The 18,960-nt window shown below is 46.2% G+C and overlaps 1 protein-coding gene across 5 annotated transcripts in view; it reads left to right on the forward strand.

Moving 5' to 3' along the window:
* Nucleotides 1–18,960, forward strand: part of TRAF3IP1 (TRAF3 interacting protein 1) — a 337,634-nt gene that overhangs the window by 315,448 nt on the left and 3,226 nt on the right. For all 5 annotated transcript variants that reach the window (XM_078681404.1, XM_078681405.1, XM_078681406.1 and 2 more), the window contains one exon: nt 11,374–11,591. In XM_078681404.1, coding sequence (XP_078537530.1) covers nt 11,374–11,591 — 218 coding nt within the window. The remainder of the gene's footprint in view (nt 1–11,373; nt 11,592–18,960) is intronic.

The raw sequence follows: 18,960 nt of genomic DNA on the forward strand, positions 1-18,960 counted from the left end.
AATCTCTGGAGAAGTGGTTTGAAGTTCATCTCTAGAGCAGTGCTTTGAAGCTGTGCTCTTCAAAACTACTCCATGGAGCTGTGCTTTGAAGCTACTCTCTAGAGCAGTGGTTTGAAGCTACGCTTTGAAACTACTCCATGGAGCTGTGCTTTGAAACTACTCCATGGAGCTGTGCTATGAAGATAATCTCTGGAGAAGTGGTTTGAAGTTCATCTCTAGAGCAGTGCTTTGAAGCTGTGCTCTTTGAAACTACTCCATGGAGCTGTGCTTTGAAACTACTCCATGGAGCTGTGCTATGAAGATAATCTCTGGAGAAGTGGTTTGAAGTTAATCTCTAGAGCAGTGCTTTGAAGCTGTGCTCTTTGAAACTACTCCATGGAGCTGTGCTTTGAAACTACTCCATGGAGCTGTGCTATGAAGATAATCTCTGGAGAAGTGGTTTGAAGTTCATCTCTAGAACAGTGCTTTGAAGCTGTGCTCTTCAAAACTACTCCATGGAGCTGTGCTTTGAAGCTACTCTCTAGAGCAGTGGTTTGAAGCTACGCTTTGAAACTACTCCATGGAGCTGTGCTTTGAAACTACTCCATGGAGCTGTGCTATGAAGATAATCTCTGGAGAAGTGGTTTGAAGTTCATCTCTAGAGCAGTGCTTTGAAGCTGTGCTCTTTGAAACTACTCCATGGAGCTGTGCTTTGAAACTACTCCATGGAGCTGTGCTATGAAGATAATCTCTGGAGAAGTGGTTTGAAGTTAATCTCTAGAGCAGTGCTTTGAAGCTGTGCTCTTTGAAACTACTCCATGGAGCTGTGCTTTGAAACTACTCCATGGAGCTGTGCTATGAAGATAATCTCTGGAGAAGTGGTTTGAAGTTCATCTCTAGAGCAGTGCTTTGAAGCTGTGCTCTTCAAAACTACTCCATGGAGCTGTGCTTTGAAGCTACTCTCTAGAGCAGTGGTTTGAAGCTACGCTTTGAAACTACTCCATGGAGCTGTGCTTTGAAACTACTCCATGGAGCTGTGCTATGAAGATAATCTCTGGAGAAGTGGTTTGAAGTTCATCTCTAGAGCAGTGCTTTGAAGCTGTGCTCTTCGAAACTACTCCATGGAGCTGTGCTTTGAAGCTACTCTCTAGGGCAGTGCTTTGAAACTACTCCATGGAGCTGTGCTTTGAAGCTACTCTCTGGAGCTGTGCTATGAAGATAATCTCTGGAGAAGTGGTTTGAAGTTCATCTCTAGAGCAGTGCTTTGAAGCTGTGCTCTTCGAAACTACTCCATGGAGCTGTGCTTTGAAGCTACTCTCTGGAGCTGTGCTATGAAGATAATCTCTGGAGAAGTGGTTTGAAGTTAATCTCTAGAGCAGTGCTTTGAAGCTGTGCTCTTTGAAACTACTCCATGGAGCTGTGCTTTGAAGCTACTCTCTGGAGCTGTGCTATGAAGATAATCTCTGGAGAAGTGGTTTGAAGTTAATCTCTAGAGCAGTGCTTTGAAGCTATGCTTTGAAACTACTCCATGGAGCTGTGCTTTGAAACTACTCCCTGGAGCTGTGCTTTGAAGCTGCACTCTGGAGAAGTTCTTTGAAGCTACTCTGTGGATCAGTGCTATGAAGCTATTCTTTGAAAGTACTCTCTGGTGCTCTGCTTTGAAAAAACAATGGTGCTGTGCTTTGAAGTTTCTCTATTGGACTATCCTTTGAATCCACTCTGTGTAGACGTTCTTTGAATCTACTCTCTGGAGCAGTGCTTTGAAGCTACTCTCTGGAGAAGTGCTTTGAAGCTACTCTCTGGAGAAGTGTTTTGAAGCTACTCCCTGGAGAAGTGCTTTGAAGCTACTCTCTAGAGCAGTGCTTTGAAGCTATGCTTTGAAGCTACTCAATGTAGCTGTGCTTTGAAACTACTCTCTGGAGCTGTGCTTTGAAGCTACTCTGGAAAAGTGCTTTGAAGCTACTCTCTAGAGCAGTGCTTTGAAACTATGCTTTGAAGCTACTCTATGCAGCTGTGCTTTGAAACTACTCTCTGGAGCAGTGCTTTGAAGCTATGCTTTGAAAGTACTCTCTGGTGCTCTGCTTTGAAGCTTCTCTATTGGACTGTGCTTTGAACCACTCTGTGTAGATGTACTTTGAATCTACTCCATGGAGCTGTGCTTTGAAACTACTCTCTGGAGCTGTGCTTTGAAGCTTCTCTCTAGAGAAGTGCTTTGAAGCTACTCTTTGGAGCAGTGCTTTAAAACTACTCTCTGGGATCGCTCTGTGGAGCACCAATCAGGAGCTGTGTTTTGGGCTGTGCTCGAGTTACCTCCTGGAGCTGTGTAGGAATGCTGCAGATCTGCGCTGCACGCAGAGAAGGCTGGGACAGCCAGAAGAAATCGCCTTGCAATAATATACAGTGTCATGCGCTGGGACAGGGATGCCGTGCTGGCTGATGTATGGAGGGCTGTGCTGGCTTGATGAGCTGCTGTGTTAGGATTTTTGTCAAGCTCTGCATAAAGGGCACTGTGTCTTTGAGCCGCATGCGATACTTCCTGAATTTGTTTTCTTAGCGTCTGACCCTGTCGTGTCCCAGCAGCCAGCACCAGATGTCTTCTTTCTGGGACACAATGTTTGTTGGTGGGCCCCAGTCCTTCCCGTACCAAGATATTTTGTATTTCCTTTCCTTAGAACAACTCCTGACTTTGTGAACGTTTGCTTAGAGAGGAGGAGACCTCGAGAGGATCAGGGACAATAGAGAGTTGTGTTACTTCCCTGGATCAATAGTAAACCGTGAAAATGGTTGATAGAAAGCAAGCTGAATTTTCTCGGGCATTCTGCATTAGTTTACAGGGTGCAAATCTTTAGTTAAGGACTTCGGAAAATCCGTGCACATAAACCACCGGGACTTCCGCTTGTCTTGCCTGAATAATTGGCTAGTGACATTCATCCTCTTTATTTCAATCTGCCATACTCGCTTCAAGGCAGATGGGGCTTACTGAGGGGTATCACACCCGGAAGCGATTGGAGAGCAGGATAACACAGTATAAAGCACCAGAACTAAAGCTTACTCTGTGTATAAGAGAAAGGCAAACTCACTCTTGTGCAGTCTGAAACACCGGACGCTGGGTGCATTCCACAAGGCTGGGAATGTCCTGATCTCCCTGATGCCAAGGGAGAGCTCTAAGAGAGAGGTACCCTCCGCAAGCCTGCTTTAACTAGCACTAAAACGTCAGTGAGGCCATTGAGTGCTACAGATGGAAGAGTTTATCATTTGGCTAAAGAAGTATGGCTCATGCAGTATCCTGAAGTTAGTAGGGGGGCTAGCTTTTGGAGTGTTTAAAGAGGTGTAGGGGGTGTGTTTCATTCCTGTATTACCGATGTTAGGACTGTGAGCCTTGTTCAGTTGTTTCTGCCTTAGTTTTGGATAAGAGGAAGATTTGTACCCAATTGTGAAGACGGAGCACATGTTTAACTTGCTGCCGCAAACAGATATTCTGTCGGATGCATTGCTTTGGCGGTACTGCCTGCAGGGTTAGGAGTTTGATGTGATCGCTACGTTGAATGACTACATGTGGCGTATACTTATCATGCCGATGATGTCTGATCTACCTTGATTTGTGTGGGAAAACGTGCTTAATTTTTTTTAAGGTCTAGCAACCTATTCATTTCACAGGTCATACACCAGAATATTGCCACAATCTAATTTCCTACGTTGTTTTCCAACAAAGACTGTCTTCGTTTTAGTAGCTTAATCCAGATTCTGTGATGGTTAGCCAGAGCTACCTAGATATAGGGGGAATTAAGCATTTATCCCTCCAAAAAGTGTTCAGTTTGTGCTGTGTAAGGATTGGATGTTAGGCTAACTTAATAATTGAGGGCAATTAACACAAAATCTTCTTGGTTCTATAGCAGGTGAACACAACTATAGAGAGTAAAGCTCCTGAGTTAAAATAAATGAAAGAGTTATTAGCCAGGGATTTGAAAGCCTTCTTAACCTATTGTTAGAGTTTTCAGAGTGCAACCTAAGAGCAAGGGGAATACCAATCCTGGCAGTGGCCAAGAAATGCCTTCCATAAAGGGGGTGGTGATGGACAGAGTATCTGAATTAAGCAGAACACTCCTACCCAGTCAAAAGATCAGGGCTTGATCCATCACCGTTTTTTAGCTCACTGCACCATCCCAGCTCAGAACCTGGCTACATGCAAATTAGTCTGACCCTGGCCCAGTGCATCATGGGAACAGGGCAGACCAAACTACCAAGCCAATTCTTTACTGGAAAGGAAACAAGCTTCCGGGGACCGGTTTCTGGCATTACAGCCGTCTTCGGCCCGGCTTGCTTGAATCCTGATGGTGCAGTGAGCAAGGGACTCACATCTGAGCATACCCTTCCACACTTGTGGTGGCCAAAACGATTCATAAAGGGGGTGGTGATGGACAGAGTATCTGAATTAAGCAGAACACTCCTACCCAGTCAAAAGATCAGGGCTTGATCCATCACCGTTTTTTAGCTCACTGCACCATCCCAGCTCAGAACCTGGCTACATGCAAATTAGTCTGACCCTGGCCCAGTGCATCATGGGAACAGGGCAGACCAAACTACCAAGCCAATTCTTTACTGGAAAGGAAACAAGCTTCCGGGGACCGGTTTCTGGCATTACAGCCGTCTTGGGCCCGGCTTGCTTGAATCCTGATGGTGCAGTGAGCAAGGGACTCACATCTGAGCATACCCTTCCACACTTGTGGTGGCCAAAACGATTCATAAAGGGGGTGGTGATGGACAGAGTATCTGAATTAAGCAGAACACTCCTACCCAGTCAAAAGATCAGGGCTTGATCCATCACCGTTTTTTAGCTCACTGCACCATCCCAGCTCAGAACCTGGCTACATGCAAATTAGTCTGACCCTGGCCCAGTGCATCATGGGAACAGGGCAGACCAAACTACCAAGCCAATTCTTTACTGGAAAGGAAACAAGCTTCCGGGGACCGGTTTCTGGCATTACAGCCATCTTCGGCCCGGCTTGCTTGAATCCTGATGGTGCAGTGAGCAAGGGACTCACATCTGAGCATACCCTTCCACACTTGTGGTGGCCAAAACGATTCATAAAGGGGGTGGTGATGGACAGAGTATCTGAATTAAGCAGAACACTCCTACCCAGTCAAAAGATCAGGGCTTGATCCATCACCGTTTTTTAGCTCACTGCACCATCCCAGCTCAGAACCTGGCTACATGCAAATTAGTCTGACCCTGGCCCAGTGCATCATGGGAACAGGGCAGACCAAACTACCAAGCCAATTCTTTACTGGAAAGGAAACAAGCTTCCGGGGACCGGTTTCTGGCATTACAGCCGTCTTCGGCCCGGCTTGCTTGAATCCTGATGGTGCAGTGAGCAAGGGATTCACATCTGAGCATACCCTTCCACACTTGTGGTAGCCAAAATGAATTATAAAGGGGGTGGTGATGGACAGAGTATCTGAATTAAGCAGAACACTCCTACCCAGTCAAAAGATCAGGGCTTGATCCATCACCGTTTTTTAGCTCACTGCACCATCCCAGCTCAGAACCTGACTACATGCAAATTAGTCTGACCCTGGCCCAGTGCATCATGGGAACAGGGCAGACCAAACTACCAAGCCAATTCTTTACTGGAAAGGAAACAAGCTTCCGGGGACCGGTTTCTGGCATTACAGCCGTCTTCGGCCCGGCTTGCTTGAATCCTGATGGTGCAGTGAGCAAGGGACTCACATCTGAGCATACCCTTCCACACTTGTGGTGGCCAAAACGATTCATAAAGGGGGTGGTGATGGACAGAGTATCTGAATTAAGCAGAACACTCCTACCCAGTCAAAAGATCAGGGCTTGATCCATCACCGTTTGTTAGCTCACTGCACCATCCCAGCTCAGAACCTGGTTACATGCAAATTAGTCTGACCCTGGCCCAGTGCATCATGGGAACAGGGCAGACCAAACTACCAAGCCAATTCTTTACTGGAAAGGAAACAAGCTTCCGGGGACCGGTTTCTGGCATTACAGCCGTCTTCGGCCCGGCTTGCTTGAATCCTGATGGTGCAGTGAGCAAGGGACTCACATCTGAGCATACCCTTCCACACTTGTGGTGGCCAAAACGATTCATAAAGGGGGTGGTGATGGACAGAGTATCTGAATTAAGCAGAACACTCCTACCCAGTCAAAAGATCAGGGCTTGATCCATCACCGTTTTTTAGCTCACTGCACCATCCCAGCTCAGAACCTGGCTACATGCAAATTAGTCTGACCCTGGCCCAGTGCATCATGGGAACAGGGCAGACCAAACTACCAAGCCAATTCTTTACTGGAAAGGAAACAAGCTTCCGGGGCTGAAATGCCAGAAACCGGTCCCCGGTAGCTTGTCTCCTTTCTGGTGAAGAATTGGCTTGGTAGTTTGGTCTGCCCTATTCCCATGATGCACTGGGCCAGGGACAGACTAATTTGCATATAGCCAGGTTCTGAGCTGGGATGGGGCAGTGAGCTAAAGAACGGTGATGGATCAAGCCCTGATCTTTGGACTGGGTAAGAGTGGTCTGCTTAATTCAGACACTCTGTTCATCACCACCCCCTTTTCTGAATCGTTTTTGGCCACTATAGGTGTGGTAGGGTATACTCAGACATGAGTCCCTTGCTCACTGCTCCATCAGGATTCAAGCAAGCCGGGCCGACGAGGCTGAAATGCCAGAAACCGGTCCCCGGTAGCTTGTCTCCTTTCTGGTGAAGAATTGGCTTGGTAGTTTGGTCTGCCCTGTTCCCATGATGCACTGGGCCAGGGACAGACTAATTTGCATATAGCCAGGTTCTGAGCTGGGATGGGGCAGTGAGCTAAATAACGGTGATGGATCAAGCCCTGATCTTTGGACTGGGTAAGAGTGGTCTGCTTAATTCAGACACTCTGTTCATCACCACCCCCTTTTCTGAATCGTTTTTGGCCACTATAGGTGTGGTAGGGTATACTCAGACATGAGTCCCTTGCTCACTGCTCCATCAGGATTCAAGCAAGCCGGGCCGACGAGGCTGAAATGCCAGAAACCGGTCCCCGGTAGCTTGTCTCCTTTCTGGTGAAGAATTGGCTTGGTAGTTTGGTCTGCCCTGTTCCCATGATGCACTGGGCCAGGGACAGACTAATTTGCATATAGCCAGGTTCTGAGCTGGGATGGGGCAGTGAGCTAAATAACGGTGATGGATCAAGCCCTGATCTTTGGACTGGGTAAGAGTGGTCTGCTTAATTCAGACACTCTGTTCATCACCACCCCCTTTTAAGAAATGCCTTCATCACCATAAATGCCTAGCTGGTTTTGGGGAATATAAAGTAATGCAATTTTCGCAGATCTTACAGCCCAGTGATAGATAAGCCACTGAAATTTGGAAGCCAACACATCGGCGGAATTTTCCTTCATGGCTTAATGGTTAAAGGTAATGGATGTGAAAATAACTCTTTTGCTGAAAGAATTGAGGAAATATGATCTCTTTGGAGCAATCGAGATATCAGTCTTGCAGAACCATTTCACCACTTATTTCAAATGTGGCCAGGTAATCACATTTTCACACTCTAGGTGTAATTTAACAAGCACATGTATAACAGTTGTGTGCAGATGAAACGCCACATCGCTTTCAAAATCTTAATCTGAAATAAAAAACGTGGTTGGCACCCAGACAGAGAGTTTTCGGTCAGTTTAAATGCCCAGATTTCTAACTTTTAGCGAGATGAAGACATAGGCCCATTATTAAGAGTCAGATCTCATAAGCCACAAGGTCCACACTCCCTTTCCCCTGCCCTCTTTAATTTTTACCTCAACCCCTTTTTAATATCTTCTGGGTAAATCAGGTTAGCGTTCAATCCTATATCATCGACACCTAAATAAGCATTAAGTGGCCACAGGACAAAAGCCAGGTGGAGTAGCTTTGAGAAACCTTGGAAGAAGGTAGAGACCCAAATGCATTATAATTTCCTACAACTCCGCAGAATTAACATTTATGTTTTTGGGGATTCTTCCTGTTAACGTCGCATCCTATGCCAAACCTGCTCGTTCACTGACTTGCTCTCTCTGCTAAAATGAAGAAACTGGGTTATTATGGTGATCAATATTTGTCCCTTTCAGTATAGATCTGCCACTTTTTTAGAGAGTAACTTTTTCCCAGCTTAGCAAACTATGCTCATTCTCCCTTTGCTTTCCACCAGTCTCAAATCTGTGGTCATAGAAGCCCCTGTGAAGCCTGTCCTACGGTGTGGTCGTAACCTGTATCCTGCTTTGCCAATTGAATGTGACTTAACCCCTTCGATGCTTATGACGGAACGGTTCCGTCATCAGCGTCGGTTGAGCTGTGCTGATGACGGAACCGTTCCGTCATGACCACACCCGTTTTTTAGAACCTTCAGCACAGCGCGAAAATTCGCGCCGCGCTGAAGGTGTTAAGCAAGTTCAGAACACAGCAGTTACATACTTCCAAAATGATAGAGCTAGATGTCTTCCCTGCTCATGTACTGTCTTTGTAAAAAATGTAAGGCAGGTATCACTTGTTTTAGGATTATACCCATGGTGAAGGCAGTAAATGCAGAAACCTTTTTGCCACAGTAACTCCAGGCTTTAAAAAGAAATGCATTTGAAGGTGTCTTCAACATGTGGAAGAGGGCTTCCTGGCTCAAATACTCAGGTGAAAGATTTCTGGCTGCAGCTATCAAGAACTTTCCCTCACTCTTGATGTGTGGTAGAAAATCTGAACAGCTTGGAGCACAGTTGAACACTTTCTCGCTCCACCTTATTGGCTAGAGTTTTAGCCTCATAACAATGCGTAGAAGTAGTGTATGGCTGTTTCAATGTTAATCAAGTGTATTTTTACCCTGCTATGTAAGCATTAACTACAGAGGATTCTCAGCTTGGCGATTGGAAATAATTCAAGCATGTAAATCTATGAACGATATTATTGCTGGATAACAGTAGTTACAGGTAAGTGACCATTTTATTTCTCTTCATATCTGTCATACTTGCAATGAATGGGGCGGAGGGATGTTTCAGCACCAAGTCCATTTTTTTCTGTGCATCTTGAGACTTCTAGTCCTGCATTCATAAGAGGAAACCAAAACTACCAAACAATACGGAATACATATAGTGCCGATCATCTACTCATGTTTGACACTGAGAGGACTGAGCGCTCTAATACTTGTTATTCCTTCTATGAAATAAAAAACAAACTGGGAGCTTCACCTCCAAAGCAGCACCCCATGTATCAATACTCCAGATAGGTAATACAATAAACATCCCAACAGATACAATAAAGACTTGGGCCTAGATGTATCATCGTTCCTATTTGCGATTTCTTAATAGCGATTTTTATCGAATCGCTATTTAGAAATCGCAAAATGGGATGTATGTTTAAAATCGCTATTTTTTTGCGATTCCTTATTATTCTTTATTTGCGAATTCGCAAGTTGCGAATTCGCAAATAAGGAATAATTTCCCATTCATTCCTATGGGCCAGGAGGCCCATAGGAATGATTGCGAAAAAAATCTCAAGTTGTGAATTCGCAATTTGCTAATCGCAATTTGAGAATTATTTCAAGGTTGCAGGGGTGTCTCATGGACACCCTGCTGCACCCCTGAAACTTACATGTGTGTGCATATGGCGCACATACATGCCCTATTGGCATGTATATGTGTCACATGCCACCTTCAAAATTGCTAAATTGTGAATTTTGAAAGGTATTCGCAAATTAACACCAACCTCAAGTTGGTGTTATTTTGCGATTTCTTAACCAGAATTCGCAATTTGAAAAAGCTTCATACATGGCATTTAAGGAATCGCAAAATTGTGATTCCTTAAATGCTTAAGCAAAATAAGGAATCGAATTTTTTTTGCAATTCCTTATTTTGCTACTTTCTCATACATCCCAAAAGATGCAAAATGTCCGTTTGCGATTTGTTAAGGCCGAAATTCGAATTTCGGCCTTAACGAATCGCAAAAGGCTTGATACATCTAGGCCCTAGGTTCCAGCCACACTTCTACTATCATGAGTGAAATTTAGCTACAGTGGTCTCTCTGCAAAACCAGGAACTACACCCAGAATGGGTAACAACAGAAATAAACAACACTTCGGACAGATCTGGAGCAGAGGTTGGCTGCCATTTACAGAATATTCTCCAGAAACCGGTAATTACAGATGGGGCAATCAACGGTAAGGACTTTAATATCCATTCCTGGTTTCTTCATCCTAACTACCACCTGCTTCAGGCAGCTAGAACCTCTGTTGACGCTAAATGCACACTCATGTTCAGAGATCCAGGTCTTGCATTGGCTAGTTCATTTTAACTATGATCTCAATGAGATCAGAGGATTAGTAAAAAAATCTTCCGCGGCCAGGGGCAAGACTCCTCTCAAGTAAAATTGCTGGAGAAAGCGTTGCTGTATTTCCATTGAAGATAATACAGATTTCTTGAAAATTCTAACAGTGTCTGACAGATCCCCTAATGGCAGAGCAACCAGGGATGATTAAGCTGTGTGCTATATTGAATTGAAGGTTCTTTTATGCAGAAATCCAGTTCCCATAATAGCCAAAACATGGCTCCAGTATCAAAGCTGTACTGGTGAGGCCACGGAGAACATTACATTTATGGCATAGGTTTCAAGGTATGATTATGGCAATTAATCAGTCTGCACTGGGGAAATGGGCAGCAGCTTATAGACTTTGAGAATGTGTAAAATCTCATTTCAGTGGTCATCTGGAAAGCCAGCGACTGACTGGCTCGAGATCTTTAAATAATCATAGAGGATTTACTATTCGTAACTCCAATGATGGGGCGAGGAATGCTCTGCAAGAAGCTCTGCTTTGGAGTTGTGCTGGAGAAAGCACCCCACCGATGGTGAATCCTGCTATTTGTACATCTTATTCGGAGATGCTTATGTTTCCAGGCACCATACATTTAGCCATGTTGATCAGTTCATTGTCACATAGAGATGTTGAGTGAGAGCCAGATTCTGAAACTGGTTTCTTTCTGACTTTAAGCACAGGTCCGATACAAGGAGCCGAGATAAGGTACATGGGTAGAGATGAGATGTCAAAGTTTCCCAGTGTCAGCCCAAATGTAGTGAACTTTGATAGTGCTTTAAATGAAGGAAACACTTTCATTACTCTTATTACTCACTCATTTTCTTCAGAAAAACATGTAACAAATAGTTTTGCTAAATAGCCAACCTGGTTCAGACTTGAACTGGTCCCGTAGACATGGTAACCATTTGACCATGTGTCAGCTGAGCAGCCATGAGGTCACTTGTAAAGGGTTACAAATCTGTTGCTTTTGTTTCATGACATAACTAGTAATTGACCAATACTCTTCCTTGCCGCATTCCTAATTATCTCTCTTTTTCTTTTCTCTTGCCATGATAAGCTGCACATCTCAGAAACTGGAAGGAAGAAAGAGAAAGATCTGGTGGCAAAGGAAATTGAGAAATTGCGCACCTCCATCCAAACTTTGTGCCGCAGTGCACTCCCACTGGGGAAAATCATGGACTACATCCAGGAGGATATGGACGCCATGCAAAACGAGCTGCAGACATGGCGCAATGAGAACAAGTTGCATGGAGAAGCTCTGCTCAGGGAACAGAGGTAATACCTGGTGGGGCATGTGGATTGACGGTTAATAGCAGTAAGAAGTACAGAAAAGTACATTACCCAGGAGCCAGAAAAATATGAGATCCAAAGTAAGATATGGACAGAGGCAAGGTGTTGAAAGACTGCAGAGTGTTAAAGAGATACAAGGCTAAGGAAGGTGGGATCGAGGGATGGGCAGATATTAGTCGACAGGATCTCGAGAAGCTGGGGATGTCAGTAGCTACAGAAGGGTACAGGTAAGGAGAAGGCCAGAGGTAGGAGATCGGGAGCTAGAGATGGGAGGGCAGCATACCGGAGATTGAAATCATGAGAACTGCAGAGATAAGGAGCAAAGAAGGGTCAGAATAAAGAGAAAGGTTAGAGGATAGGAAGCTGTAGTAGAACAGAGGGAAGACTGAGCGCTACAGTAGAATGGAATTAAAAGCATTTGGAGTATAGGGGAAGAAGTCCCTTGAGATTTGTAGAGCTCAAAAAATCTAAAACTAGAGAAAGGCTGCAGTAATAACTGAAATAAGGAAAGTGTATAAGAGAACTGGAAACCAGGAAGCAGTAGACCTAAGGCTATAGTTGGAAATGACTGCCTCACGTGGAAGCTCTTGGAATATGTGTAACCGCTATGGAGGTTAGTATACTAGTGGTGCTTCATGTGAACCTTCCTGGAAGATATATGGCTGCTGTGGAGGTTAGTGGATGAGCTGTGGCTTATTAGGAGATACTTGAAGGAGTTGTGGCTAATGTTGAGGTTAGTGGAGAAGCAGTGCCTAATGTGGCGGTTTGTAGAGGAGACGTGCCAAGTGTGCACATAGCTAAATTAACTGTGACGAGGGCTGAGATAGAGCATGGTAAGAAATAGATGGGAATTATGGGAGGAGGAGGTTTCAGGTGTGAAGTTAAATTCATAATGGGAAACCCCCCATGCATGAAACTAGGCAACACAATAAATACATGCACTATGTACGTAGGTAGATGTAAAAAAAAGGAGAAAGAAAGATAGGGAGTCCTACTCTGTTAGGGCAAGAACCCTCATTCACCCAAAGGTGACATGATTCATCATAGGATTCATGCTTCACACGAGCACCACAAGGAACCCAGTGTGGGCTAGAACTCTCCCTAGGGGTAGGAGCAGAGGTATTTTAGAAAAAGATGAGCACTATTGATGTTAGGGAGTGAGGGGCAGAGTGCAATTGTAGATGAAAAAAATATGTGAATTAATCTATCTCTTGGTGGGCAAAGATAATCTTTTATTCTGGTGCCTCTTTTGGATAGGATTAAAAAGCTGAATAGGGATCATGGATATTATCCTATGTTATATGCTCAACATGTTTCTCCTAAGCGGGACTTAAAAAGTTCAAGGCATTCCTTAGGGCCAAAATGTATATGTCACTTTGCTAATGTGAGAAAAATAATATAATAGCCATACTAGATGGCTATTCTTGTGGCCCTGTCACCGTAGTAGGGTCCACTAGATGCTGGAAAATAAACAGAAGCAGTTACTCATGTGAAACATTCAAATCAAGTAGCACCAGTGTCCGTCACCAACACTCCAAAACTTGTGTAAGGAAAACCTATAATCCCAGTGAGCATTGGGAAATCCTTATCGTGCGCATGCAAGGAAGGATCAGCTCAACAGTCATCGGTCCCCGCTCAAAGTGCAGAGTTAAGTGTGTGCTTACAGAACAAATTTAAAAACGGTTCGAAGACTTGTTATTCCTAAAAATATATCAACTACAAACGCCCTGTGTTTTGGATGGGTGTAATAGGTGGTAACAGCATTAATGAACACTGCTCTTTAGGAGCCTAAGATAGGTTCCTACAGGGACATTATGAAAATGATACAGTGCATTCAAAACACAGGGTCTTTGTAGTTGATATATGTTTAGGAATAATGAGTCATCAAACCATTTAAAATTGTGTTCTGTATGTACTCATTCTGATAGATACATCTGCCGTGTGGATTCCTCACCTTGTGAATATCCCCCTTGCGTCAGCAACATTCTGAATTTTTCTTCGTAGCACGCCGGCGTGGACGACGTCACAGGAGCACGGCATCGCGCGCGACTCCGTCTGATGTCACCGACTCCTTATTAGGCCCACGTCGGCGTGATGACGTCAGTTCCCTTTTTTCCGCGTCGTCGACGCTAACGGTTTCTGGGATCTTCTGCGATACTTTGTATCTTCTACTTGTTATAGTATTACTATTTCATCTTTGTTTACTCCTTCTTCGTCGAGAATGTCGTCGAGGAAGACCGGATTCAAGCAATGTGGATCTTGCGCTCGTATGATGTCGATCACCGATCCTCATAACGATTGCCTATGGTGTCTTGGATCGGACCACGATGTTACAAACTGTCGATCCTGCTTCAAGATGAATCCTAAGGAGTTACGTGAACGTGAAGCAAAACTTCTTCTTGCGAAGGTAAAGGGAAGAGAGACTGGGAGATCTTCGAGGTCGACGTCGAGACGCTCGAAGTCGAGACAGAAGTCGCGTTCGAAGTCGAGATCGAGGTCGGCGTCAAGGTCCAGAGCGAGGTCGAGCTCCAGAGAGAGGTCGAGGTCTGGATCCAAGTCGGCTTCGGGTCATGCTTCGAGCTCCTCTAAGAGGAAACACAAGAGGAGAAAACACAGTTCCAGACATAATTCTGGGAAAGAGTCTTCGGATTCGAAGAAGAAGTCTCGTAAACATCACAAGGACTTCATATCTCCTTCTCCCTTACCGTCTACTGCACGTTCCCCGGTTCCGGAGCAAGAACCGGATCCGGTGTCACACCATTCTTCGGAGCATGAAGATGAAGAGGAAGTTCCTCGAGCTCCGACTCCGGTAGAAGCCCCTGTAGATCAAGAGGGTCAGAATGTACCGATGTCGGAGCATCCTCCTCCAGAACATCCAGTAGGTTCGTATCCTCCCTTTCCTGGTCCAGGACAGGACCCCTCGCATTTCCTTAATGTGATGTTTGGAGTTTATTCGAGAGCAATGTACCCCACTGGTGCGCCGGCTGGTCCCATGGGTCCATTGTCTTTCAACTTGGGCATTCCTCAAAGTTATGCTCCAGCTCCTTTTATGCCGTTTATGCCGGCGCCTTACACACCTTTGCTCGGTACGGCTCCACCGAGGTCTTCGACTCCGCATACGGCTTCACCGACTCCGGATCGACCTCGTAATTTGGATCGAGGTACCACGCCGATCCGTGAGTCTCGTCCTCCATCTGCCCCGGTTCCTCGTTCGACGTCGGATCCGGCTCCGTCTGAGTCATTACCGGATCCATCGACTTCGGTTCGTGTGGAGTGGTCGAGACGCAGAGCTCAGCGTCTCTTGGAGGAAAAGAGATGTGAAGAGTCTGATGTTGAAGAAGGTGAACTTTTAGATCAAGGTGACTGTTTTGAAGACCTTCATAGTGCTAGTGGTCTGGAACTCTCTCCTGAGTGGGGTTTACCATCTGTTTCTGATGCACCATCTAAGGACGTGGCACCCTACCATGTTGTTATTAGAAAGGCTGCAGATCTACTCAATCTGACCTTACCTACTGTTGAGTATAAACCTAACATCCTCACAGAGGTTTTACACTTTCCTTCTTCTATTATAGAGCCTACTCTCCCATTTACTGAGGCTTTGACTGATCCGATAAAGGAGGTCTGGAAGAGACCGTTGACTGCTCCTGCTGTTTCAAGGTCTGTGGCAAGACGCTACAGGGTGGCACCTGGTGACCCTGAGTTTCTCTCTTCACATCCTTCACCAGAGAGTCTTGTGGTACAGGCCGCTTGTTCCAACAGGTCTGCAGGTTCTTTTCCTCAGGTGCCAGCAGACAAGGACTCTAAATAGTTGGGTCAGTCTGCAAAGAAGATTTTCTCCTCAGGTAGCATGGCTCTAAAATCTACTAATGCTACTTGCCTTTTGGGGAGATATGTTCATGCGTTGATGGACTCTGTGAAGCAGTTGTCATCTAAGCTTCCAGAGGATGACAGAAAAAACTTTAATGAAGTGGTATCTGATACTCAAGCTGCTGCCCGCTTGGTGATTCAGAGTGGGATGGACACAGCAGACTCTGTTGCCAGGATTATGGGCTCTACTGTTGCCACCAGAAGGGCGGCATGGCTGAAATCCTCTGATTTCTCTGCAGATGTACAATCCACGTTGTTAGACTTGCCTTTTGATGGGACAGGCCTTTTTGGGAAGAAGGCGGATGTGGCTTTGGAGAGATTCAAAGATAGCCGTGCTACTGCAAGATCTTTGGGTCTCCAGACAAGAGGTTCTACCACTAAGAAGTTTAGAGGGTTTGGTAGATCCTCCTTTCGTCCCTTCAGACAAGGTCAGCAACAACAGCAGCAGCAGCAGAACCCTCTGTACAAATCTTATAGAGGTAGACAGAAGGGTTGTGGACGTGGTCGTCAGCTCTCCTCTTCCTCTACTTCCTCCAATAATACCCAACCCCCACCTACATCAGCAAAGCAGCCCTAGATCCACCATTCTGGATCATGTGGGTCCGGTAGGGGGTCGGCTTACTCATTTTCTACGAGATTGGGAATCGGTTACATCAGATCTTTGGGTTCTCAATCTCGTAGAAAATGGGTATGCACTTCCTTTTCAGGAGTTCCCTCCCAATTACCCTCCTTGCCAAGGTTATTGTTCGGAGGACCATCTTCTTCTCCTGCAGGAAGAAGTCCTGGCACTATTCAGAAAGGGTGCGATAGAGGTGGTTCCAGAGCAGGAAAGGGGTCAGGGGTGCTACTCCCGGTATTTCCTGATACCCTAGAAGGATGGCAGACTTCGGCCAATCCTGGACCTCAGGATTTTGAACCTCTATCTCAAACAGGAGAAGTTCAAAATGCTCACACTTGCACAGGTTCTTCAAGCGCTGATGGAAGAAGACTGGATGGTGCTGATCGACTTGCAGGATGCGTATTTTCACATCCCAATCCTGAAGTCGCACAGGAAGTATCTCCGTTTTACGGTGGGATCGCAACACTACCAGTTTGCGGTCCTTCCTTTTGGGCTTACTACTGGGCCTCGAGTTTTCACCAAGGTGATGGCAGTGGTGGCTGCGCATCTCAGAAGATCGGGGATTCCTGTGTTCCCCTATCTGGACGACTGGCTGATCAAAGCGGGGTCGCCGGAGAATGTGCTTCATCATCTGCAAGAGACAACTCAGTTGTTACACAGGTTGGGTTTTTCGATAAATGTACCCAAGTCTCACCTGGTGCCCTCCCAGCGCAACCTGTTCATAGGTGCGGTACTGGACACTACTGTATGTTGTGCATTCCCTCCACCTCAAAGGATTCACGACATACAGGAAATGATTCCTTTATTTTACAATGGAGCGGTTGTTCCAGTCTTGAAGGTCCTTCGTCTGCTCGGTCTGATGGCTTCTTGCATTCTGTTGGTCAATCATGCATGCTGGCACATGAGGGCACTCCAGTGGTGCCTCCGCAGGCAGTGGTATCAGCACAACGGAGATCTCAGGGAGTCAGTGAGGATCTCCAGAGAAACTGCAGCAGATCTGTCTTGGTGGGGCGTGGAAGGCAATCTGTCTCAAGGAAAGCCTTTTCAGTTTCCTCCATCGGTGGCCACAGTGATAACGGATGCATCCACTCTAGGGTGGGGTGCTCATCTGGGGGACCTGAAGGTCAAAGGGCTTTGGTCTCCAGAGGAAAGGTTGTTTCATATCAACCTTCTAGAATTGCGGGCGATACGTTTGGCGCTCAAGGCCTTCCTCCCTTCCCTTCGCGGTCAGTCAGTTCAAGTCCTGACGGACAACACGACCGCGATGTGGTATGTCAACAAACAGGGAGGTGTAGGGTCGCAGTGTCTCTGCAGGGAGGCTCTGCGTCTCTGGTCCTGGGTTCAGGATCATCAGATTTGTCTGATGGCAAATCATCTGGCCGGAGTACTGAACGTTCGTGCAGACAGTCTCAGTCGGCAGTTCTCTGCCGACCACGAGTGGAGGCTTCACCCGGAGGTGGTTCACGACATCTTTCAGATGTGGGGGACTCCTCGGGTGGACCTATTCGCCACTCGCGAGAATGCTCACTGCCTGTCATTCTGCAGTCTCCAGTTTCCGATGCAAGGAGCCTTGGGGGACGTGTTTCAGTTGAGTTGGAAAAATCAACTCCTTTACGCGTTTCCTCCCATACCCTTGATTCCTCGGGTTCTGAGGAAGATTCGCCAGGACCGGGCCCAAGTCATATTGGTCGCCCCGGACTGGCCAAGAAGGGTGTGGTACACAGACCTTCTCCACCTCTCCTCTCACTCGCCGCTCCGTCTTCCTCACAGGGCAGACCTCCTCTCTCAGATGGAGGGGCAGGTTCTACACCCCCACCTCCAGACATTACACCTTCATGCCTGGAGATTGAACGGGGCAACTTGAATTCTTTTTCTCTCCCTCACGATGTGGTGGATGTCATTCTTTCTGCCAGGCGTGACTCCACTAAGTCCATTTATTCGTATAGGTGGTCTAAATTTGTCTCTTGGTGTAGGAAGAGAGATGTTGACCCTTTGAAGGCTCATTTGTCTGACATTTTGCAGTTTGCTCTTTCTTTGGCGCAGCAAGGATTTGCTGTTGCCACGGTCAAGGGGTATCTTTCGGCTTTGTCGGCTTTTCTTTGTTTGCCGGATCAGCCTTCTCTTTTTAAGTTTCCGGTGGTTTTAAGATTCTTGAAGGGACTCACTAATAGATTCCCTCCTACTCCTTTTGTTATTCCTCATTGGGATTTGAATCTTGTGTTAACCTATTTGATGGGTTCCCCCTTCGAACCCTTACACAAGTGTCCCATGAGGCTTTTGTCTTTCAAGACGGTCTTCTTAGTAGCAATCACCTCGGCAAGGAGGGTGAGTGAGCTTCAGGCTCTTAGTTCCAAACCCCCATTCCTGACCATTCATGCTGAAAGGCTGGTTCTTAGGACCAGGGCTGCTTTTCTGCCTAAGGTGGTAACTCCTTTCCATCTAGGACAATCCATTACCCTTCCTACCTTCTATCCTCCCCCTCACGCTTCCAAGGAGGAGGAGCAACTTCACCGTTTGGACCCTAAGAGGGCGGTGTCTTTTTATCTGGACAGAACTAAAGACTTCCGGATGGATGACCAGCTGTTTGTTGGTTTTGCTGGCTGCAAGAAGGGCAGAGCGGTGCACAAGCGCACACTTTCCAGGTGGATAATCCTGTGCATCAAGATTTGCTACTCCTTGGCGGGTAAGGACCCTCCTGAGGGTATTAGAGCACATTCAACTAGAGCAAAGTCTGCAACATCTGCTTTGTCTAGAGGTGTTCCTGTTGAGGACATTTGCAGGGCTGCGACTTGGGCCTCCCTCCACACTTTCGCGAAGCATTACTGCTTGGATTCCGAGGTGAGGAGGGACGGCCACTTCGCGCGCTCT

This window comes from Lissotriton helveticus, chromosome 3_1 (genome assembly GCF_964261635.1).
Source record: "Lissotriton helveticus chromosome 3_1, aLisHel1.1, whole genome shotgun sequence".
In the NCBI taxonomy this organism is placed as follows: domain Eukaryota; kingdom Metazoa; phylum Chordata; class Amphibia; order Caudata; family Salamandridae; genus Lissotriton; species Lissotriton helveticus.